Below are 24,188 nucleotides of genomic sequence, written 5' to 3'. Positions count from 1 at the left end.
ATTAGAGGAGGCCCGAGTCCAGTTTCCACCTTCAAAGTAATACAGCAAATCTTGCACTAAACAACTTGGCAAAATTAATGGATTTTATTTACAAATTTATGACCCAAGATTACAACAGAAAACACTTTTTAGTGAAATCCTGTATTAACAAAAATGCAGTGATTTATTTGTAATGGTATTATAGTGGAACAGACTGACAGTCTCTCTGGCTACGGTCAAGCAATTTCCCAGGAGCTAGAAATAAATGTGAAGATCCCATGTTGATTGTAAATAAGGCCCTTCCCAGCATTTTCCTCATACTTTAGTGGCTCTCTCCTTTCTTGCCTACGACCTGAGAAAAGAGAAAAGTGGAGTTAGAACTTAGGCAAATAAAAAGGGGAACGGATTCCAAAAAGCAAGTCTTCTAGAGACTCCCCAACATGCATTCTAGCCCCAGTGGAAAAGGGATCTTGTGTAAACCAGCGACAGGGAACTTCTGGCCTCTAGTTCTTGCTAGATTGCAACTTTCGCCACCCTTGAGTGGCTGGGGCTGATGAGCCAACTTCTGGAATGTCACCAGTTCCCTGTGCCTCTTGCAAACCAGATTTAGCCAGTAATAAAATGATCAGAGGATCAAATGGGATAACTTAGTATGCACTCAGCCAATAAAGCAAGGTCTTATTCAACTACTGACTGCAATGCAATCCCTACATGTTCATACCGAAGTTGAACTGCCTAGGGTAGGGGGGCCATCCAAGAAACTTGCCTACTTGTGTTCACGTTCAGATGCTTACAGCTAAACCACTATCTCTAAATGTCCTATAATGTCATGGAGCCCAGAGTAGGCTGAGTAAGCCATGATGTAAAGGTATTGCTGTGTCGGGTCTACCTGAGCTGGCCCACCAGAAATAAATCTGTCAAGTATGCAACACGTCCACTGCAGGGAGAGGCAACTTGTCAATATTGACTAGATTTCTGGAATGATGGGGTCTCTGTGCACTGAATTCTAAGGCAGCAGGGTGGGATCTGGCGTGAAAATGGCCGGAACAGCATACGCTGTCATTACCAGTGTGCAAACTCACAATGCACCTCCTAACTTTCACAGCATTTCCTACTGGTGGCACATACAGTGGTTTGATGCCCCAAGTTTTCCTCCTGGGAATGCAGGAATGCAGCAGCTCAGAGAGCAATGGAATCAGTTTCTCTGCCCTTAAGCCTAAGCATACTTACAGGCAGTAATTGAAATAATGTAGAGTCACTTCTGAGTATGCATTGTTAGGAGGTTACGCATTGGAAAGAAGTTTCACTTAAATCAGTAAGTTCTGCAAGGTCTTAGTATCACAATGCAAACTAAGCAGACATGCCTTCCATCTGGTATGCGGTCTACCTATAAATCCATTTTCTTTTTTGTGTTGCAAGGGGAACAAAATTACATTTGAAAGCAAGTAACAGGTTTCTGTGTAAGCAAAGTATGAACCCTTGGGGTTGTATCAAATGTAGTGCTAAGTTAAAGCCATTTAGAGGCACGACTTGTTCCATGGACAAAATGTTTTGAACCAGTGAAATGTTGCTGCACAAGAGCCCTTGCACTGAAAGGGAACATAAGATACAGTCCTTGGTTATCATGCTAGCGACAAAATACATGTGGACTTTTTATTGCTGCAGACTGTTTCAGCGGATCAGGCTGAGGAAGAGAAAATAAACTGTTTCAGATCTATCCCATAGTAAACATTCTTGTGTTTGGCTGAGAGGGATGCTAGCAACTCCTTGGCAGGTGTGCTGCTTATATTAATTCTACAGGTCTCACTTAGCATACAGTATTGTGCATTTAAGAAGGCATTTTCTTTCTTCTTCTTTTAAAAAAATAGCACACAGTTCAGATGATGATGATAGACTCTCAAGTGCAACATCTATAAGCCACCAGTGATATCAAGGATCTCAGCTCATGGTCAAGAGACCCTTCCCCAAGCTGGTGCCCTCCAGATGTGGTGGACCCCAACTCCCACCAGTTCTAGTCATCAAGATGATGATGGGACGATGGCAAGGGCTGATGGAAGTTATAGTCCAAAATATATGGAGGGCATCAAGTTGGGGAAGGCTGGTCAATACTATGGGAAGTCACACTTTAAGTCATGATGGCTCCACCCTTTCAAGGGGGTGGAACTTAAGGCTAGCCTACCCTTGCGGGATAAGGATCGTTCTACATAGTGACATGCAGATAATTGATTCTCAAATGCAGAGGCCAATGTAGGATTATTATCTCACAAAACAACACTGAGTGAAAAAACACGCACAACCAACCAAATTAAGATTTAATTAAGCATGTTATAAACAGGCAAACTAAATCCAAGAAAGGCGAGAGAGAAATGTTTATTCTTCGGTAGCGCTTAAAGCATTGCGCTACAGGTTTGGATTAAGCAGCTACACCCAGAAATTAGACAATTATAATGTTAGCAGAGGTGGAGCAACCATTAAAAAATAATAATTGTATGCATCTATACCATTCAGAGGGGGAAATGCTCAAATGCTCAAGTGCCCCATGTGTATTACCTGAAAAATTAAATATTTTTGATATTGACGTTTCGTTAGCATATTTATAACCCCCAACTTTACACCAACAATTTCCAACCATGAGACTAATAAGGTAATTCAAACACAACAGAGCAACGCCTCTTGAAATACTTCATTATTCCTCGCACACTTTCTGCTTCTTATTATCTGTGCACTTCACATAAAAATTCATTCTCCATAAGGGGCAGATTTCACTCAGGTGGGTGACTTGAGGTCCCTTGACTGCTTTATTCGGTTAAGGATTAACTTGTACACTGGCTGTACACTCAAAAGTGGGCAGATTTATGCCCTATAACCCTGCCCAATTTTGCTACAATACATCTTTTAGCCGTATACTGTCCTCATGCCACAGAACGCAATGCATTTCCAGATGACGAATGGCAGAAGAATACGGGGATGTACAATGCAGGATTCTTTCAACAAGGAAATGGGCTCACTCTTCCTCATTAGATTAAGAAGGCAGCATTGATAAGGCAGCATTCACCACTGCTGTACTCTAGCCGAGATACCACCTCATTTTTCATTACTTCACTTGAATGTGTCCACCACAGATAAGATCTAAATTGCTCAATCATTTTTGAAGCGGCAGTGTGAACCCTAAGATGGACCATCCCATTCAGTTTTCGCACCAGCTGCTGCATCGTATTTCAAAACACACGGTTGCAAAACTGGCTCTCAGCAAATTGAACCATGGGTCCAGATTACAGGGATGTAGGGCACAGGTTGCCTTGGAGGGAGCCCATGACACATGTGACAAAGCACATGGTTAACACGTAGCATCGCCGTTTCAGTGCCTGGATCTTCTCTGCACGATTATCTCAGAGAGCTGGTGCAAGAGCGGACAACCAACACCGGCCTAAGAAGGCCCCATGGTGATTCTGTTTGAGGCAGCTTCATGTAAGTTATTAGAGGGCAGCTCAACCTTGAGAGACTGAAAAACCTCCTTGCCTTGAAGAGTCTTCAAGGCAAGTGCAGGAGCTGGAAAAAAATCCCTATCAGGAAAACTTTAGCCACAGGTCACCCAGACCAGAGTTGCAGTTGAGAGCACAGCAGACCTCTTCGAACTCCATTACTCACAGTGAATACAGAATGCAAAGATGCACAGGTGCAAATAATGTGCTGTCAGGTGAATTTCTGAAGCATCTAGTAACAGAATGAGATGGTTTTTTGGGGTGGGCAGGACAAAAACAGTGTGCAAAAGAAGATTTTTTAATATATATATTAAAAAAATGGTATATTAAAAACAAAAAGAAGTCCATGAGAAAGAGGGATAAAAAAAAAGCAAAGAGACCCAGGAAAACAGTTGCAGAGCAGGATGTGATGGTGCCCCAAGCGATGGAAAGGAGAAGGCAGATGCTAGATGAGCGGAAGGAGCAGGGGAAAGGGGCGGTGTGAGGAAAGACCATTTAAGAAACAGAAATCTTCTGCATTTTTATTTCTTTGGGCCAGGGAAATGCTGAAAAGTAATGAAACAGAGCGTTACAATGAAGCAAAGGAAAATCCGTAGGAAGTGAACAGGGAGGGATGGAAGCGCCATGCCACAGAAAAGCTGGCTGCGTATCTCATGCGATTGCACACCCTGGATGTCCTCCAAGCTAAAGGGAGTGGCAGGAGCTCTATTGCCCCCCCCCCCAATAGGGACTTAACCCAACATCTGACATTAGCAATGAAATCTATGCAAACGCAAAAGGTCATGCCAAGCCTTACTCTAACCTAAGCAGCAAAGATTGTTCTCCCTCTCTCTGTCTTCCCGCGCACGTCTCTGCATTTTAAGCCTGCAAAGTTTGAGCAACACATGCAGCAAGCAAAGCATTCCCAGACTTCACTTAGTACTATGGTAGCAATGGAAGAACTTACAACAATAAAAATGAAAGCCCTTAGGTGTTACTTCAGGCAGTGTAATTTAAGTCATACTTTCAGATGCCTTTTAGTCTGCTCTACGTTCCAATTAAAGCTTGAAGGGAGAAGTTAGGACCTTAAGAGATATTAGCAAGGGAAGCTATTTTGAGGGGGGCAGAAGTTTGGAGAAGTTATAGAACTCACAATCCTCTATGGGGAGGAGGAATAAAGTATCAGTATAAAGTATCAGTTTTCCTTGCTATTCTGAATACATCTGTAAGTCAAAGTCCTTCCATTACGTTATTGATATGATAAAGCTGGTCTTGCATTTTCCAAGGTGCCCCATTCTCAAGTTGAACACAGAATGATGTGGAGAGCCACAAAATGACCCCTGGGTCTGATGTTCCCTGTCCCGACTTTTCATGCATGCCATGTGGCCAAGCTTTTGCTCTGGACCTTTGGAGGCAATTCAGATCTTCTACGTATAGATGCTAAGCTATATCGTAGTGTTGCGTATCTCTACGGCTGGAGGGAAAAATGGCAGCCTGATGGCTCTGTCTGGCCTCCAATGGCTTCTCATCTAGTCACCATTCCCAGGAGTATTCCTCAGTCGTTAGTCACCACTTTCGATTCAGAGAGCTCTCTCAGCTCCTCTTCCACCATCACAGCACCAATAACGACAGATACTTCTCTGCTAGGTCTATCTTCTCAGCAATAGCATCAGGCCTCCATCCTCAGAGACATAGATGCCACCACTGCTGAAGCAAGGTGAGGGGGCCACACCAGGAACACTCCAGGCAAGCTAGCTCATCCAGTAAGACAGGCTTGTCTAGAGAAATGAGTTTTCCGTGGAAGAATGCTGGGCAACACTTTGCAGAAGCAGCAGCAGCCCCTTCTTTTCCAATGCACATTTAACTTAAGTCGCTAAAAAGGAATGTACCTCTTTTAAAAATCCGGATTTAGTTCCATCCCTGCCTTTAAACTCTGGATTAACTTGCAAAACCTAACTTTAAATATTCAATATTGTTTATTCAATAATGGACCATTAACACCCCAATTTATCTCAGTATGTGCACATAAAAACCACAGTTTAGATAAGCAACATATATTATTTTTCACTACAACGATTTAGGGTGCAATCCTATACAGTTCTCCTGAATTGAAATCTACAGGATGTTGTGAGTGGACACATATAGAATTGCACTGTTAGTGATTAGACAGATAATTCTACTGTCATAAGGACAAGGCTCTTGCTTTTTAGGATACATAGAAGTAATAATTTTAGTAGGTGCAGGTTTTCTTTCTCTTGCATGGCAAGCTGCATCCAATAAAATCTATTACTTCCACACACCTATGAAAAGTACAAGAGCCCTGCTTTCCATTGTATCTGTTCTTCTACTGGCTACTCAAAGCTCTTCTATTCTATTATTGTGCTCTGTCTTACAGTACCCAGAACACCTAATGCCAACACATTTCTCCTACTTTTGCCCAGTATCTGAAAAAGCTCTTTCAATGGTCCTGACATGGAGTATAGAATATTTACCGGGCAGACAAACATGAAGACTAAAACACACCACAAACACTTAAGAAGTTTTTTTGTGGGCAATGCACAGCAACTCAAGTCAACCTTGATCACTTGAGACAAATGATCAAGTTTTCTGTGAAAAAGAGTTTCCTTCGCTCCGAACATGTCTGCATACAAAATACCATGCACATTTGCAATATTGAAATGCACTTCTTAAGTCAGGGATTCCCCAAAATGCCCCTATCACATCTTGTTTCCTTTCAAAAGCCTCATCTAAATTGCACTATGCAGAGTGGGTGTGGGGAATCTTTGGCCCGCCAGATGTTGCTCAACTACAGCACTGGGCCATGCTTGCTGGGGCTGGAAGGAGTTCTAGTTCAGAAGCATTTGGAAGCCCAAAGGTTCTCCACATCTGGTATAGGCTAATTGATTAACAAGGTGAGGCCCACTTTCCTCTGCCTTGCAACATTGCCTTTTAGGTAGTTGACAACACTTGTTGTCAGCCCAGTATTATTTATCACACCTGTGGGTTTGCAGCGCAAGCTAAGAATCTGGGGGTGAAACAGACTGCTACCCTTTATAGCAGCCTCCTCAATACAGTGTCCTATAGAGGCTTTGATCTATAACTCCTACCAGACCCATGAGGCATGGCCAATGGTCAAGGGTGGTGGAAGGTCTAGTTGAAAACATCTGGAAAACACCAGGTTGGGAAAGGCTCAGAAACGATAGAGTACCGAAGCAGGGCGTCTAAAGATCAAAGGACTAACATGAATCACAATTTCTCTTATCCTTCCAGTTGTGTTGCTGACTTTTTATATACTCTATTGCTACTGTCCAGCAGAGCTTCTTATATTCTGCCATTACAGAATTGGAGGCAGAATAACATTATGCATGAAGACATATGTTTTCTGTTGGTTTTCGTATTTTTCTGAACATGGTTCCATATTCACTACCATAGAAAAGTAGGCTATATGCCACAGGTGTCTTCTCCCTCTCGTCTTAACCCTGGCCTCTTGGAGATAAAGCAATCAATTCTGGAAAACCCTGGCTTAAGAGGTCATTTGGCTCTGCAAACGTTTTAAAGCAACCGTGCATTCTTTGGACACTTCATAAAAATCAAAGGCAGAATATCCAAGACAAATTTCACTCTTCATTTTTTTTAAAGCGAAAAGGCTACATCAGTTGTAGTGGGAATGGAAGACCTTTGAAGAGTCAGAACTCACAATTATGGGGAGCTGTTCAGCTAACACTCTCCCTTGCAGCTTTTAAAAACTGCAATCCAGTCTCCAATTTAAAAGACAGATTTGAACATACCCGCTTAAAATCATTCATGTTTGTTGCTTGGACTGGTGTTCCAATAAATGTGAAATATGAAATTCTCGTCGTTTCCTCATCACCTTGATTGGACTGGACAAATAACTGAAATGGAAAAGATCACTACTGAGTTACATGATGTGGAGGATCCAATAGCCCACAAAATAGTCAACTTATTTGAAGTTCAGGGAAAAGCAAAGGGAAGGGAACATGGGACAGGGCTGACTAGTCTACCCCTTTTTGTTACCCCATTTTGTTAATGGAAAATGTTTGGGTTGTATTAAGTAAATTATAGGATTCAAGTCCACGGTGGAGCTTGAACCAGGCAGTTAAAGGATGTCACCACCTTCTGGCCAGAAGAGTGAGTTACACTACTATTCACCAAATCCACTTCTAAGCTTGCTGGGGTCAAGTGCCCTTGGCCATCTGGTGAGAAGGATGCCCAATTAGTAAGCAATCCGTCCTCTGAGCCTACATTTGCACCGAGGTTCGAAAAAAGTAAGCGTGAGAAGAATCCTGCCGATCCTGACCTCCTGAAACCCTCAGTGCAAATAAAGGAGATCCCTGCCTCCTTCCCAACCTCTGTTGAAGGGCCAGATAAGAGTTTGGGGGAAGGTATTGGGGGAACTAGTGATGAGTACAGTGGTACCTCGGTTTACGAACAGTCTTGTTTATGAACTACTGTATTCGGTTTACAAACTCTGAAAAACTGGAAGTAGTGTTCTGATTTGCAAACTTTGCCTCGGTCTACGAACAGAAGCCGAACAGTGGAAGGGAACCAGCGGTGGGAGGCCTCATTAGGGAAAGCGCGCCTTGGTTTAAGAATGGATTTGGTTTAAGAACGGACTTCAGGAATGGATTAGGTTTATAAAACTAGTACCACTGTATTAATACAATCAAGTCAAAGTAACAAGTAGATATCAAGGTAAAAAGCTAGACCTTCAAATAAGCCTCTTGGAAACAACAGGTGAAAATGGGTTGTATGGGACTGAATCAGGTTTTCTTACTAGTCTACGAAACAAAAGGGATTTTTGCTGCTGCTTGCAAAGGAGTGATTTTGTCTGCCCAGACCCATCTTCACTTTGCTCTCCTCTCTCTCAAGCTTGACAGGAGCTGGGTCTGGCAAGCCTGAATATTCCAGGCTCCCATCCCTAGCAGTTGCTGTATCTTTTACTGGACATAGTAAAAGATCCATCACATCCTGGTCACTGTCTCTTCGAGCTTTTGCCGTCGGGACGGAGATACAGGACGATGAAGACAAGAACGAGCCGTCTTAAGAACAGCTTCTTCTCCAGAGCGATCTCGGCCCTGAATGGGAAGCCCGGACTTTGAAAGTCAACTAATCTCCCTTGCTGTACCATACTGTATTGTTTAATTAGTGTTTTTATGGAGCAGTCAAGTAATTTCGTTGTCCCCGAAGGGGGCAATGACAATAAAGATATATTATTATTATTATTATTGTTATTAAGAGGCAAGGGGGGGGGGGAACATAGCTGGGCTTCATTGCATTAAAACTATGGTGGAAGTGGCAAAAGTTATTGGCGGATCTACCATGCTTTGGAGTCGGCCTTTTGTAATGTCACAGGATTCTGTTAACCAGGAACGAATTCAAAGGCTTATACTCACAGTTACACTGTTAACATTCTGAAACTTTACATAGCGGAGTTGGATAATACTGTCTTCTTTGATATCATCTGGCGTTAACTCCAGGGCCTGAGTAGGTTCGCTTCTTTCTGCCTCTTCAAAATCCATTGATCGAGGGAGGTTGATAAACACTTTTATATACTTTGGACCTTGACCTGTGATTTTTAAAAAATGCCACTGACTCTTTTAAAAACCCTCAAAACATGATCTCATATACTTGACAGTATTTTAAAGTTGTTCTGTGTACGAAAATTATGTAGATTCAGAAGAAAAGAGACAGGCAAATTATGATGTCCAATCTGCACCCCGAGGCAAAGAACCTTCTATCAGAAGCAAGCTCATCACTCGCTTAAATTTTATAACTTTACTTAGTTAGTAAGGGCTGCACTTAACACTACTGACCAGTCTTCTCCAGTCTCCAGAAGTTGTAGGACTTTCAATTCCCATCAGCCCAAGCCACCATGGTCAATGGTCAGGGATGATGGAAGCTGGAGAAGGTTGCTACAGGCTGTATGGCTTTTACATGTTATGGGGAGCATTCAAAAGTTCACCCTTAGCAGGCTAAAGCATTAAAGTGACTACACATAGCACAATTCCAACCTCAGCTGGGAAAAAAGTTAACTGGACTTGCCAAGACTCCATTCTTATTGCTGAGGAGTGTGTCCCTAGCCTTTTCAGGGAAGAGCTCATGCCTTCATTTCAATATATGTACCACACCCAACTAAAACAGGTGCAATAGAAATTAACATTATTAGCAAACAACGGTCTTCAGAACAATGATACCAAAAGGTAGCTATGTCACCTGACAAAAGTGACACAACACATAATTTCGTAAATGCAGATTCTTGGAAATATACCAGTGGTCTCAAAACCGGAGTAGCCAGTTTGTTTTGCAAAGTTCTGCACTGCCGGTGGTGCATTTACGGAAGCTTGATGGTATGGCGGCAATGTGCTTGATGGTCAGGTACAGACTTTAAGACTTAGGAGCAAGAGAACAGGGCCACAGGCAAGGAACCTGTGTCTTGTGCTTTGTATTTTGAAAATCAACAGCGGCTGCATGCATAGATGGCTTCTCTTGAAAGAGGAAATCCTTTTACTCACCATTATCAGGCCCTTGAAACTTCATAGAATAAAGCTTGACAGGCTGATTAAAAGCTACCGTAATAAGCAGCTGTGGAGAGAGCAAAAGGGGAAAAAATCTAAGAGGGATCTCAAATGCATTGACCCACAGCATTACTGCACATGGATTTAGAATGCTACTCTTTCCCAGATGGCCACCACCAACTTAGACCCCAGATTTTAAACATGCATACAATTGAAAGCACTATTCTAGCGAAAAGAACACCTTTGTCCTTTTGATAGTATAATGCAATATTCTCTGGAAGGCAAAATACCTGTTCGTCACAGTCTGATTCCAGGAAGGTAGAGTCTTTACGTAAACAGTTATCAAACCCGTGTTCATCACTTTCATTAAGGCATTCACAGCCAGCTTTATTAACAAATGGCATCAAATCCATCTAGAAGTAAAAGAAAGTGACAATGATCACCTGGCTGGGCTATACATTTGTAAGACATTTACAGGGGGATAAACATGCAATGATAAACCTAGACAGCATCTTAAAAAGCAGTGACATCACCTTGCCAACAAAGGTCTGTATAGTAAAAGCTATGGTTTTCCCAGTAGGGATGTATGGAAGTGAGAGCTGGACCATCAAGAAGGCTGATCGCCAAAGAATTGATGCTTTTGAATTATGGTGCTGGAGGAGACTCTTGAGAGTCCCATGGACTGCAAGAAGATCAAACGCATCCATTCTTAAGGAAATCAGCCCTGAGTGCTCACTGGAAGGACAGATCCTGAAGCTGAGGCTCCAATACTTTGGCCACCTCATGAGAAGAGAAGACTCCCTGGAAAAGACCCTGATGTTGGGAAAGATGGAGGGCACAAGGAGAAGGGGACGACAGAGGACAAGATGGTTGGATAGTGTTCTTGAAGCTACCAGCATGAGTTTGACCAAAGTGCGGGAGGAAGGGGAAGACAGGAGTACCAGGCGTGCTCTGGTCCATGGGGTCACGAAGAGTCGGACACTACTAAATGACTAAACAACAACAACAAAAAACCATGCAAAACCAAGTGGCACTTATTTTTCCATACAGATTGATCATCCCTTCTCTCTCTTACCTGCCCTGTTTTCTCATCCCTTATCCTAAACCTGGCGCCCTCCACATATATTGGACAACTCCAACCATTCCTGACCATTAGCCATGCTGGCTGGAATGGGAGTTGTATCCCAAAGCACCCGGTGGGCACCTGGTTGGAGAAGGCTGCTGTATGTTGTTATTTCGTGTTGTAAATTACAATGAGTGCTTTGGCAAGACGGCAGTTTAGAAACAGAACACTTGAAATAATAAAAACAAATATAAACACCAAAGGAGCGAAAATCTATTTACCTAATTGAAAAGACAGTCCAAGTATAATTCTGCAATCCTTCACTTCTGTGTCCTTCAGGACAGTTTTGAAAAGCTTTAGAAGCAAATGCCACATCAAAAGATGGAACTGCATGCCTCGTTGGAAGTCAAAGCTGCTACAACTGCTTATTACATTTAACTATTTGCTTAACTGTTTGCATTCACACTAGACGCAATGAACACAGCGGTACAGACAACATTTGTAACTCTGAACTAGTGAAAATGCAAGTGGCCTATATTCACGGGGTTATTTACAGGAAAAAGATTCAGCTGAAAAGGTAAACTGGGTAGCAGGGATTGCGTCTGTTTAGCTGTGAATTTAAAGTACTTAACATCTCAAAAGAGATGCATTCTTGCATTTAACATAATTCTAGGTTAGCACATACAGTTTCCCAGCAAGGTCTAATGGATTGCATTTGCTAATTTGGAAAACAAACCATCACAGAACTGCAGCAGCTGGGTGTGCTTTTATTGAGCTACTGAACTATTAGCTGCGCAGGCACTTGGCTGAAATATAAAACGCTGTACTCTGTCAGGGGTTGTATTAATATTTTGGGCAGGATGCAAAAGCTGACCCCTTTTAAGAGGAATATTATATCAAATGATGCTCAGAAACTGTCATGAAGATGACAGCTCCAGTCAAGTGTTTTGTCACATTAAGGTTCTCATTTACATGTACGTGTCACTCCAGCTGTCAGACAAGCCCTGATTTGCAACATTCAGGAGCCCCAAGGTAAAACCTCAACAAGGAAAGATTTTTTTTTTTTTTTTAAAAATCTGCCGACAGTTATCTTCTCTTAAGTCAAGGCAAAACCTTGAAGGTGGTGTTTGACAAAAAGATGATTAGAAATTCTGGTCTCAAGACTTCAAGATCTGGACTAAAAGGTTTTAAAACTCCTCTCCCCTCCACTGCTTAGTGTAGGATCCTGCCCCAATTAAAAGTTCTGGAGAACTCAAAACACCTGCACATGATTTAAGACATTTTGGCTGATCCCAATAGCTATGTGGACTTGCTGTGGATTTGACCACTTTTGCTTTTCCTGTGCCTTGGGGAAAACTGTTTCCAGCTCTGCAGGGCAGAATCCATAACCAGGAGAATGTGGAGGTTTTTTTTAAACCACCTGAAAGGGGATTTGTATTTTGAGGGTTATGTGCTCCCTAGACACCAAACAGCATTACACATTTTAGTACCCTTTTTTTGAACATTTTCCAGGTCTTCAATAACCTGTTCGGCTACCGGAACTGTATGCAGTTCTGCATAAGCACCATATGTTCATATAAAGGTATTATGTTATCACCAGTTTTATTTTCAATCCTCTTCCTAATAATCCCCAACATAACATTTCCCCTTTCCACAGCTGCTAGACAAGAGGCCTGTTGTGAGCACCAGCTATAAAGACTTTGCATGTGCAGTAAGAGCAGTAACAGAAAGAGCTCAGTGTGTTTGCGTTAGAGAGAGAGAGAAAGAGAGTGCGAGAGAGAGAGAGAGAGAGAGAGAGAGAGAGAGAGAGAGAGATGGGGTGGAGGGATGGAGAAAGAGAGAAATTCAAAATTCTATAATCTGAGCCAGGATTCAAAAAGTACTCTTAACATTCAAATGCATCAATACATTCTGAATCTCTCCCTCCCTCCTGATGCAACAGAGGCTGCCCAGGATGGAGGTGAAGTTCTAACTTCCAAAGGCATTATTTAAGGGGAGGAGGAGAGCAAGGAGGGACTGCAGTGGAAAGGGGACCCTCCGAAGTCCCAGATCATGCAAAGAGCTTTTGCACCTGCATGGAAGCTCCACCCTGATCCTCTGGATCCTTTCAAATGCAAATCTTTTAATACTGTGCAGATAATAATCCACTAGAATAGTATCCAGATAATATATACATACATATCCTTTTGGAATATCGGCATCCTCGTTATTTCCAGGATCATTTTCTAGGTGCTGTTTGATTTTCTCTTCCAATCCAGCGGCGTCGGCACCTTGATACTGGTCAATGCGCACTTTGCTCCGGAAGAAAAGAAACGTTGGGGTTGCCGATATATTATTGGTTGCAGCTGTTCCCTAGTATTGGAGAAGTCAATGGTTAGCAATGTGTAGCAAGATGTTAGTATTTAATGAACAAAAGAGTACCAATCATCCCAGGTCATCCACATAATCATCATCAGCAGCAGCATGTTTGCTGCTTACATGCAAAAATAGTGCTAATTGGAAATACAATTTTCTATGTTGTTCCCCAACAGAGAAAAAGGTTTTCATGATGACTTTTTAATATAGTGGTACCTCTACTGAACGTGATCCGTTTCAGGGTGTCGTTCGCACCCCAAAAAGTATGTAAGTAGAGCGCCGCGATAGAGCACTTCTGTGCATGCTAAAACACTGTTTGCCTGTTGTATATTATTTGTAAGCTCAAGCCATCGTTAGACATGGTGCCTGAATTGAGCCATTGGGCTGGTTCAGACATAATGATCTCAATTTAATAAACCCTGATAGGAACAATGAAGATGATGTGGAAGGGAGGAGCAAAGGGAAACACTAATTCTTAATAAGCCATGATTTATTAAGCCACATAGTTTACATCTGAACTGGCCAAGTGTCAAATTTTGCAGCAGTTTTGAAAGCACTGTGAAAGAGTTGACAAGCAGGAGTCACATATCCACTGTTGAAAGACAAAGAAGACCCTTAAAAGCTCTCCGAATGTCTTCCCCTTACAAAAGTGAAGCGCATTATAATCCTATTACTATCTTTCCATGCACTTTTAGATGTGGCCAGGATCCCTATATATATAATCTTGTTTTTGCACATGAGATGAGATATAGGCTTAAGCCTTAGCCAAGGACTATTAGAGCCAGCTTTCTCCTGCACAACTAGGGAAAGAACACTGTATTGCCACATTCTTTTTTAAAATTTTGCTTCGAAGACCACTCACAAGTTTTTTCAGACTCCGTGCACTAAGTTAAAACCACCCGATATTAAACTGCACCAAATGATATTTTCCAAAGTTTTATAACTGTACTGAGAATAAGGATAAGACTCCTATTACTATGTGCCCAAGATACTGCTAGTTCATAAAAGAGCGAATGAACAACAGCTTTTTAATGGCTTAAATTTAATAATATAAGCCTTATGGTACAACTTGCATTGTTAAATGCCAACAATAGTTCTGCATAATTAAAAAGCCTTTTATTGGATGAATTTAACGTCCATACCAGAAAGAACAAACCAAAAACGTTCCAAGTAGCCAAATTATACAACACTAGGAAACCAGAATTTGACGTTAAATACTACCAGGCTTCAAGTTAATAGCTGAAAAACGTTAGCGTTGCTTGCAGAGGGTTTAAACGGAGTCATTCAAAGGGCCAGCTGAATTGAACCTTTCTATCCACTGCAGTCACACATCATAAAATATCACCTCAGCAGAACTTTCTATTCCTAATCCTCGTAATATTGATTATTTAAGATTTGTGTCGTACTCTAAAAAGATCTGAATTAGGAGAGGCAGCACAAGCTTGAATCCTGGCAATATGGAGACTCTGTGGGTAAGTAGTTTCTGTGCCTGAGAAATCGGGCAATTGCCTGCCCTGGGTGGGGTTGCACTCCCCCTGAACGAGCAGCTTCGCTGTTTGAGGGTCCCTTCTGGATCCAGCTCTGTCAACTCTGTATTACAAAAGTTTTTTCCAAATTTGGCAATACAATCTGAGTAATATTTATGTCATCTTGTCTGCATCTCAGTGGAGAAATCAAGAGAGTTAGGAGAAAGCCCCAGGCGTTCATTTTATCTGGCCAATATTTGATTCAAACATTGGTATATGCAAACTGGTAGACTACAGATAAATGTAACCACAACATTCAAGTAAAAAAATAAAATTTAAATGACCCAATTTACCATGGGATCATTGCATCCATCACATGACAGCTTGCTTGTTTTGAACCACCGACTTAAAATGGTTATCATGGATAGATCTGTCTACAGCTGAATGTACCTCCACCCACAGCAGCAAACTTAAACTCTACCAACATATAACTCAAATTCTTGCCAATAATAACATGAGCAGCAGTAGGTTTATAAAACTTAACGCTTACACATTTACATGGCATTCTGCTCCTGATAAATGCCAATCTTGCCTTTTAGAGGACAATCTACAGCCTATTCCTCCTCTGAGGTAGGTGATTGTCAACAGGCTTCTAGAAAAAAATGTTTTAAATATTTATTTTATTTCTGGGCTGCATTTATATCCCACATATCCAAAAAATACACCTGTAGGAGTTAAATCTTGTTCACTGACACATGCTCATGCACACATACACAACCACTACTCACCTGGCATTGATGCACATCAACTTCTAAAAATGTCGCTTGGGGATATTTATTGCTCAGAGCGTTGAAAGCAGGGGCTATCCTTAAACATGGGCCACATCTGTCAGGGGGAAGAAAAGGACAACACACATCAGCACGTCCACTTAGGTAACTGCAGACCCCTTGGGATTCACATGGTAAAGTAGGCTAAAGCTAAGGATAACAGAGATTGTTCGGCTGGTACTGAGAACAGCAACCCTCAGACTGCCATCTCTTCTTCCTTCCAGTACTATGAAGCGAGATCCATCAAGCTCTGCTGAAGGCAAGTGGGGTGTAAAATAAACCACCATTATGCACCTAGCTTTCTCTCCCGTTTTCTTTGGCTGCTGATAGCAGTATTCTAAGTTTCATTCCCACCTCGTCACAACATGTGTTTTAGCTTGCTAGATGTTACAGGGAAGGAGATTAGGGCTGGGAGATAACTGGTTTTCAACTCTGTGATATATCACCAGCTAAACATTGTGATATACTGATATATTACAATGTCTGAAATAAGGATTGAGCTATGTAGAGGCACTGGCTGGCTTCACAGTTTTTCCCACATTGTGATTTTTGCATAGCATACACACACACATCATGATTTGTGCTATATTGCAAAGTCAAAAATTATGAAACCGATACCACGATATGGACTATTGCTATATCGCCCAGCCCTAGAGGAGATGCAGGGCTTCTGCTTTTGGCACTGGCTGCATGCAATCCCCAAAACATCTAGCTTCAGACCGAGGAGATTGATATCCAACACTTTTTCAAGCCAACTTGACTACATCATCATTTCTCAGCAAAATGCATAATGAAGGCATACAGGTTAGCCTATGTAAAGCAAAATCCTTTTCTACTCAATTGCAATCCCACAGCGATCGCCCTTTCGTAGAAAACTGTCTCGAAGCTTGGCATTAGAAACACATCTCATAATTTGTGTACTCCACAGTGCTCAGGGACTATAGGTAACTAGAAAACCGTGAGAACTTAATGGTTCTCATAAAGAATACTCCCCAAGCTGTAAGTAAACATCCAGCTTTCTAGTGATGTAATAATTCTTGCTTATTAAAATATATTGCTCTATGGAGAGTACAACACAGCACCTTTTGCTTCATTCCAAGACTTACAAAAGCAAGCATAGGAAAGGAGTTGTGGCAATTTGCATCTTCTCTCTCACACCCCCCACATACGACTTTTTCTCTGGCCCATTTTGCATGCACATTAACACCAACACAGCATCTCTGATTTATTGTGGGAACAAGTATTAAATATTTCTCTCCATGTTAGGTTCACATTTCCAGTGTCAAGGAGCCACAGATTTTGGCTCCACTTAACTGAGCAATCCATTATTTGTGAATGGCACCAATTCCCTCCCTCTCCTCCCAAAGTCATTCGATTTGCACAGAGGATTCAGCGGGAGGGAAGAGTGGATGGCTCATCTTCCACCCTCCTTCAGAGGAAAGCAGAAAGAGTGCGAAAGACTTATATTGCTTCTGGTCTCCCCAGACCCTAATCAAAACATTGATAACTCAAGAGTAAGGGAAATTATTTTTATGCTGGCAGCTGCCAAGGTGGGGGATCCATAAACACCATTCCAATATTTTATGTTCCTACTTCACATTCCTGAATACAAACAACTGTGCACAGCCACGCACCTGACTAAAAAAAGAGGAAAATTGTAACTTCCCCCTTCCCTGAAGTCAGCAAAGAGATATGACTATGTTCTAATCTATCCATTACAAGGAGGGAGAAAGGTAAAAGTAGTGCAATAAAAACATCACAAGAAGCTTCAATAATTAGACAAGAACACAATTTTATTTGTTTATTGCTTAATCAACTTTGAATCCGCTCTTCATCTATTCACCAGTATAGTTACAGGCTATGTAAAAATACATAGTAATAACATTAAAAATGAAACCATCCATCAACAAAGCAAATCAGCAAAATGCACAATTACACTGACCTTGAAATACCTCAGTCTGTCCCAAAGGCCTCTTATCAAACTGACTGGCGTGGGAAGAGAATTCTACGGAAAACACTGCTTGAGCAAAATATGTTCTCCCATCAGCAGAAAAAGCAATACGGAACCATCACTTCTCCCCCACCTTTCATTCCTTATTTACAATGACTTTCTCTCTGCTCAAGGATCCAAACCATTATTTGGGAAAGGGGCAATTTGGTTACACCTAGCACTTACGTCTGTGTTTAAAGCTTATTGCTAGCAGCATTAGAGAATTTCAATTACCCCAAACTACTAGGTCTCTCTGCTATACAGACCTTTGTAGGTCAGGATAATAAGCTTAGTCATTTTCAGTATGTTTGTCAACAGCTTCTCTGCCAGTAGATGACACCAATGATGTCCTACTGATTTTCCACAGTAAAAGCTGACTGCAGAGAGAATGACTTTGCTACCGAAAATTACCAATCGCAACAGTTCAATACTGCAATAGGGCATAACCAAAGAGACAACTCAGAAAACCTCACATGAGTTAATAAGGGGATTTAGGACAAATTCTCAATCTTTAAAGGGCTTGATCACAATTCTGGCTTCTCCCTCTAGACCTTATTGTAGGCAAGACAGAAGTATTCTGTGAGTTGGCACTTATTTACATAGTGGAATCAGGGAGGACAGAACTATACTGATAAATGGAAATCTAGTGCTGTAGTCACAACAGAACGGGTCCCAGTGAAAAACAAGATAGCATATTTCAGTGGAGGGTTAGACATCTGACACACACAAAAAAAGTTAGCTGAAGGCTAATTGGGAAATTTTAAATGTCTGATGTTTTACAATTTCGTGTGTGCTGTAAACCACCTAGAGTGGCTGGGGAAACCCAGTCAGACGGGCGGGGTATAAATAATAAATTGTTGTTGTTGTTATTTAACCAGACAATCACCATCGAATAATGGCCAAGTACTTTAATAGAGTTAACCATTATGAAGGCCAAGGTATTATGATGTAGCTAACATAAGCAACTGTCAAGAGATACAAAAGTTCATGCTGGACCTTGTTGACGACCCCAAGGGATAGCACAAGACACCATGGCTATGGTAGGGAGAAAGGGCAAACCTTCCTCCATACCTTCACTATCAGAGGATATGATGATTCAGCAAAGGAAGCTGGGTACCACCATCTTCTTGGCTCCTTACAAAATCTGACTGTGGCCTAATATCATCAAATAGCAGGTGACCATTTCACTAGTAGCTCTATCCTATTTTCATTTAAAAACTGATTAGAAGCCAACAGATACCTCCAGTAATTTCAAGATGAAATGTGGGGCAACAAAACAATATTTCTACAAGTCCAATCAAAATCTAGTGAATAGTAAAAAGTACCAGCATGAGGCAAATTCAGACCCTAGCTACCAGTTTAGCCATACTTTCAGTCCACCTTACCAATTTTTAAAACTGAAAAAATTAGCTCTCTCACATGGCCAATAATGCTCAGCTAACCACTACTATTGCTGGTTAGCTTGTTCTCATGCTGGTACCAAATGTGTTCTGATAAGGTTCAATCCCAGTTAAGATTAGGTGCAAGCACATGGCACCTTACAACTTTCCAAAACTTATTACAGGGCTACCGTCTTCAGCTGTTCAGAAATACATCCGGTACCAGTGACAGTAGACATACTAGTGATATTATTTCTTCGGGTCCTACTGAAGTTGCCCCACCCTGACTGATCCACCCAGTAATACCTGCTATTCCCTTCTGCCTGTTACATAGACTGCCAGCAAATGAACAAGCATTAAATGAATAGAAATCTGCAACCCAACAGTTAGTTGGCTGGTTTAAATAAATAAGTGACGCTTTCTCTAACTCACACACATCAATGATGATTGGCTTGGCTCTAGTTGCAACAATAGCAGAAACCACAACTGCCCAACTTGCCATGACAAGGTCTAGAGTGGGCCTAGCAAACCAATTGCCCATATGCTCCTTCTTTGTAACGCACAGCGGATCCCACTTCTGTCAATGGGTCATATGTGATGTTTTGTTTCAGGTCCTTTAAAAGGTAAAGGTAAAGGGACCCCTGACTGTTAGGTCCAGTCGCAGTCGACTCTGGGGTTTCGGTGCTCATCTCGCTTTACTGGCCGTGGGAACCGGCGTACAGCTTCCGGGTCATGTGGCCAGCATGACTAAGCCGCTTCTGGCGAACCAGAGCAGCGCATGGAAATGCCATTTACCTTCCCACCAGAAGGTATCCCACCTATTTATCTACTTGAACGTTGTGCTTTTGAACTGCTAGGTTGGCAGGAGCAGGGGCTGAACAACGGGAGCTCACCCCGTCAAGGGGATTCGAACCGCCGACCTTCTGATCGGCAAGCCCTAGGCTCTGTGGTTTAACCCACAGCACCACCCGCATCCTTTACAGCGCCTTCATTCCTTGCTTCCTCGGGACCATACTTGTTTGCGCTCCCTTTTCACTTAGTTTTCCCATATCAAAGAACATTTCCCAGTCCTTAGACTACCCTGTGTGATGTTATAATCCCAACCAAACTGACAACCTTGGGGTGTGTACTGTTCTATACCATCACATCAACTTAATGAATCAGATCTATTCAAGTGTCTTATTTCTAATTGCCAAACTGTAGTTTAGTAACTGGTAACTCCTCCAAACACACATGGTCCTCCTCTACGCTTGTGCATATATACTGCTTATTTCTCCACTTTCCAAGTTAGTGATAACTATGGTTTACCATGATGCGTACTGCAATTTTCTCTCCTACTCACTGCAAAAGGAGCATTCCTTTCCAAAGCAGGAAGTACAGCAATTAGTCACAGGATATCACTGAAACCCAAATTAGGGTGTGGGTTTAGTTCCCAGAGAAAGACAAAGTTGTAGTAACGAATCTGGGGAATGATGATGACTCTACAGAGAAACAACAGCTCAGGCTATAACTCTGAAGCAGAGCCAAGCAGATGTAAAGATATCACTCTGTGGAAATCCTGTCACCCAAAAGCACTGCTTAGCCCTCCCTCTTGAAGGCTTAAGCAAACCAGAAGGTCTCTTTAAAAATTCTGCCAAGTCTTTGTACTGATACTATTGCTGGACCCCTAGAGATTGTTTTGTCTGCTTTATGCTGTTTGTTCAATGGCTGCATTTTTATTGCTATAGGGGCTTGGGAGGACTTGCCCTAAAAGGCAGAGTAAATAAAACAATGACAGTGAATGCCATTTCAACTATGTGCTTATTGGGGTAGGCAGCTTTGAAAACCTGTTCCCTCTCCCTTCATCCCCAACTGCTCCCTATCTGGGTCATGCCACAAAAAATTTGGTTTTGCACAGGAAATTACATGCTGCTTACTTGCTGTCACACAACTCGGCTGTGATGGTGGCAAGCTTCCTACACGTCCATGTGCTTGCAACACATGAGGTAACAGTGACTATGTAAAGGCAGGCTGCACACTGTTCCCAACACAAAGTTTGTAACATGTGAAGTAGCCCTGAAGGTTCAAGTTGGGAGGACTATCCCACAGAAGTCTCACTTGTTGACGCTGAACACCATATTCAAATAGGGCTTCTTCCTGCTTCTGAACCTGTTGCTTCATTATGTTCTTTTAGAAAGTGGATTAAAAATTAAAGAAGTGTGATAATTGGCGAGACTAGTGAAATCAGACGCACACAAAAATCAGAATATATCAATGGCTTCTTGTTCAATTCAGATCTCGTCAGGAAAGTGGGCAAGAGAGAACTGTCCTCCCAATATATGGACAACAGGAGAACTTGCAATGAACTTGGTTGCAATGAAACTTCTGGAAATAAAATGAATTACTGGGCTGAACATGCACTGAAAGGCACTTTGAGCCTTAATGTTAAAACTGTTATGCCGCTTCCAGCCACTACTTCGCACTTAGCTCCAGTTGGTGCACCTCCAGTGTCTAGTCACAAAACAAAACAACCCTAAAGTACATCTGCCCCTACCTCAAGATCTATTCTCACCGTTTGTAATGGACAATATGCTTTCTCTACTGTCACACCCTCCTGCTGCAACTTTGTGACCCACTTACCTATGAGTGAGTCCCAGTGACCTGAATGGGCCTTACTTATAAGATTGTGTGCTTAGGAAAAGAAATCATTTGCTATGCAAAGAAAAAGGAACCATATACAGTATATAGTCAATTTTGCTTCAGATCCCAGGGGGGAGGCATGTTAGCTGCCCATGTCACTGAATTCATCACAACTGATTAATATATTAATATATTTGCCTTTTAAATAATATGAATGAGCAAGCTTAGAAAGTCAAATTAACTGTTATTTATTTCAGTGTTTTAACTTTTGTATGTTGTTAAAAAATAATTCCCTGGGTTTTAGCGTCTTATCTTTCTTGTAAACTGCTTTGAAATTTTGTTTTTTAATTAAGCAGCGTATACACCTTACGGAACAAATAAAACAAATACATGCCTACATATTTATTTGTATGCCTCCATCAAACCATGCTCAAGGCGGCTTAAAACGAAAAAAATACATAGCTACAACGTAGCAAAAAGTAGCCAAAAAACAAAAAAGTTGTTTTTTTTTTAAATGCGAAACCGGACCGAGCAATTTCCTACAGGAATCGCAGGGAAACCTAAAATAAAGATACAGAAAGCCAGCAGCAACAACCCCCCCCCAAAAAAAATCCAAATAACATCCCATAAACAGGCAGAACCTCGGAGCGATACAGCTCTGCGTTAAACTAAACCCTGAATGTGGTGATAGAATGGGGATAACGTCTTTCCCGTCCCCTTGTGAGGGGCTGGGGGGGGGGAGGAGGAGAAGAGCCTCCTTTCCCTCAGAGAGGGAGCCGTACACGTGTGCGTGTCCGCTCGTGTGAACGCGCGAAGGGTCCCCGAAGGGGCCCTGCCTACTCACCCTCTCATCGTGAACTTGGCCACGACTAGCCGGGAGCCGGCGGCGCTGAGCTCGCTCTGGAAGTCCGCGTCGTTGGCGATCACCTTCACCCCGACCATCCTGGCGGCGGCGGCAGCAACAACCCGCCCAGTAAGTGCAAAGTCACCGCGGGAAGAAAAGGAGCGCGGGCAGGGCGGGGCGAGAGGCTGGCCGGCCGCGCCCAGCATGCACCGCTCCCGCGCAGGCGCACACGGCCCCGGTCATAACTTTCTTCCGCCTTCCTCCTCCTCCTCTCAGGCACCCTCGGCTGAGAGTTCATCCAGGTTCACGCGCCGAGGGAGAGGGGAGGGGTCGGCGGCTCACACTTCCGGTTGAAAGACTTAACCAACGGGCGAAAGCCGCCATTGGTCGAAAGTCTCTGTTGGGCGCTCTAGGCGATGTCTCGATGCTGAACTCCACATCCACCCTTAAGGCTCCGGTCACGAGTCTCTGTTTGGCGCTCTAGGCTTTGACGACTCTATGGTATAAACCTTCCGCCTCCTCTCCCCCCCCCCCCTTACACACGCACACGATGCTGCTTCGTCTTCTGCACTGGGAATAACAAAAAGAGTTCGGGCTTGCGCCGGTAGTAGTGCTTACGTCGGTGGGTGACTTTTTTGTTGTGGTTCCACCTCTATGGGTTTACCTGCTTGACTCCGCCGGTGACATCTTGGAGAAGGGCAAAGTGCGACCTCCGGCTTCGGGGAGCAGCGCTATTGGTTGGCAAGCCTTGCCGTTTCAGCTTGGTGACCTTTGCGGGCGGAAGTGATTGGCTTTTCAGGGTAGCCGTCGTAGTTCAGGGCTCGCGGAAGTGTGGGGAGCTTGGGCGGCTTCATTGGTTCCGGTTCTGTGCATACCCGACAACCTACTGTTATGTACTGAGTTGAATAGGATCCAAAATGCAGCAGTCTGATTGGTCCTAGAACAATAGGATCCAGAATGCAGCAGTCTGATTGGTCCGCAGGAGCCACCAAATCCAGCTCCAGGTGGAAGTGAATCCGCAACCTGATTGGGCCTACAGGAGAATCCCGGAATTAGCCAATCACGTGTGGCCCATTGCGTAAATAATGTATATAAAGCAGATATTTTGGGGGAACATTCATTCCTCGCTACTATGAGCTGAATAAAGAGCATGAAATCCACACTCCACTCCGAGTATATTTCACCTCCCATCCCGAAAATTATGAACTAGAATCGTATAATTTGTAGAGTTGGAAGGAATCCCAAGGGTCATCCAGTCCAACTGCCTGCAGTGTAGGGATAGGCTGCTGGTCAAATCGAGGGATTTATGGATCTAACCGATTCACTAGCATAGCCTTGCAGAGTTGTGTGTTGTTGTGTGGCTTTTTTTGTTTTTAAATCGCTGCTTATTGAGGTCATCCAAAGTAAATGCACATAAGGTTGCAATGACACCAAGGTCCCACAGAAATCCATGGGCCAAGGCGGTTGTAATTGACTTAAGCGCCATTCATGAGTCACCCACTCGCACTGAACATTTGTGGGCTTAGGAGTGGGACCGCCTCAAAAACTTCTGTAGACAGTATAGAAAGTGTGACCTCCCTATAGCATCACAAACACAAATCATTATGAACGCAAAATAAAGTGGAACATCTGGAGGGGCCACAAACCTATGCATCACTTAGATGACCTA

At 42.7% G+C, this 24,188-nt stretch overlaps 1 protein-coding gene across 3 annotated transcripts; it reads right to left on the bottom strand.

Moving 5' to 3' along the window:
* Positions 1–65: 65 nt before the first annotated feature.
* TXNL1 (thioredoxin like 1) lies at positions 66–22,911 on the bottom strand. Of its 3 annotated transcripts, XM_083403164.1 has the most exons (9): positions 22,520–22,911; positions 15,649–15,745; positions 13,218–13,391; positions 10,267–10,389; positions 9,974–10,043; positions 8,855–9,027; positions 7,229–7,333; positions 2,481–2,529; positions 66–331 (listed from the first exon to the last, which is right to left on the bottom strand). In XM_083403164.1, exons 1-8 carry the CDS (start codon positions 22,723–22,725, stop codon positions 2,500–2,502), a joined length of 978 nt encoding a protein of 325 aa, XP_083259290.1. In that variant the 5' UTR covers positions 22,726–22,911; the 3' UTR covers positions 66–331; positions 2,481–2,499. The 3 variants fall into 3 exon arrangements, with proteins under 3 accessions (XP_083259290.1, XP_083259289.1, XP_083259291.1); XM_083403163.1 differs by lacking the exon at positions 2,481–2,529; XM_083403165.1 differs by lacking the exons at positions 66–331; positions 2,481–2,529 and adding an exon at positions 2,764–4,006.
* Positions 22,912–24,188: the final 1,277 nt, after the last annotated feature.

Source organism: Podarcis tiliguerta, assembly GCF_965153285.1.
Source record: "Podarcis tiliguerta genome assembly, chromosome: 11".
NCBI lineage: Eukaryota > Metazoa > Chordata > Lepidosauria > Squamata > Lacertidae > Podarcis > Podarcis tiliguerta.
The sequence above is the reverse complement of the archived record's forward strand: the minus strand, read 5'-3'. Positions and strand labels throughout refer to the sequence as shown.

Bases quoted from the DNA above. Each gene is read 5' to 3' on its own strand.
- TXNL1 (XM_083403164.1), bottom strand. From the start codon at position 22,725: ATGCTGGGCGCGGCCGGCCAGCCTCTCGCCCCGCCCTGCCCGCGCTCC. The intron at 13,392-15,648 runs GTGAGTAGTGGT...CTCCAATACTAG, and splicing joins TTGATGTGCATCAATGCCAG to GGAACAGCTGCAACCAATAA. The intron at 10,390-13,217 runs GTATGTATATAT...TTTTACTTCTAG, and splicing joins CCGATATTCCAAAAGGATAT to ATGGATTTGATGCCATTTGT.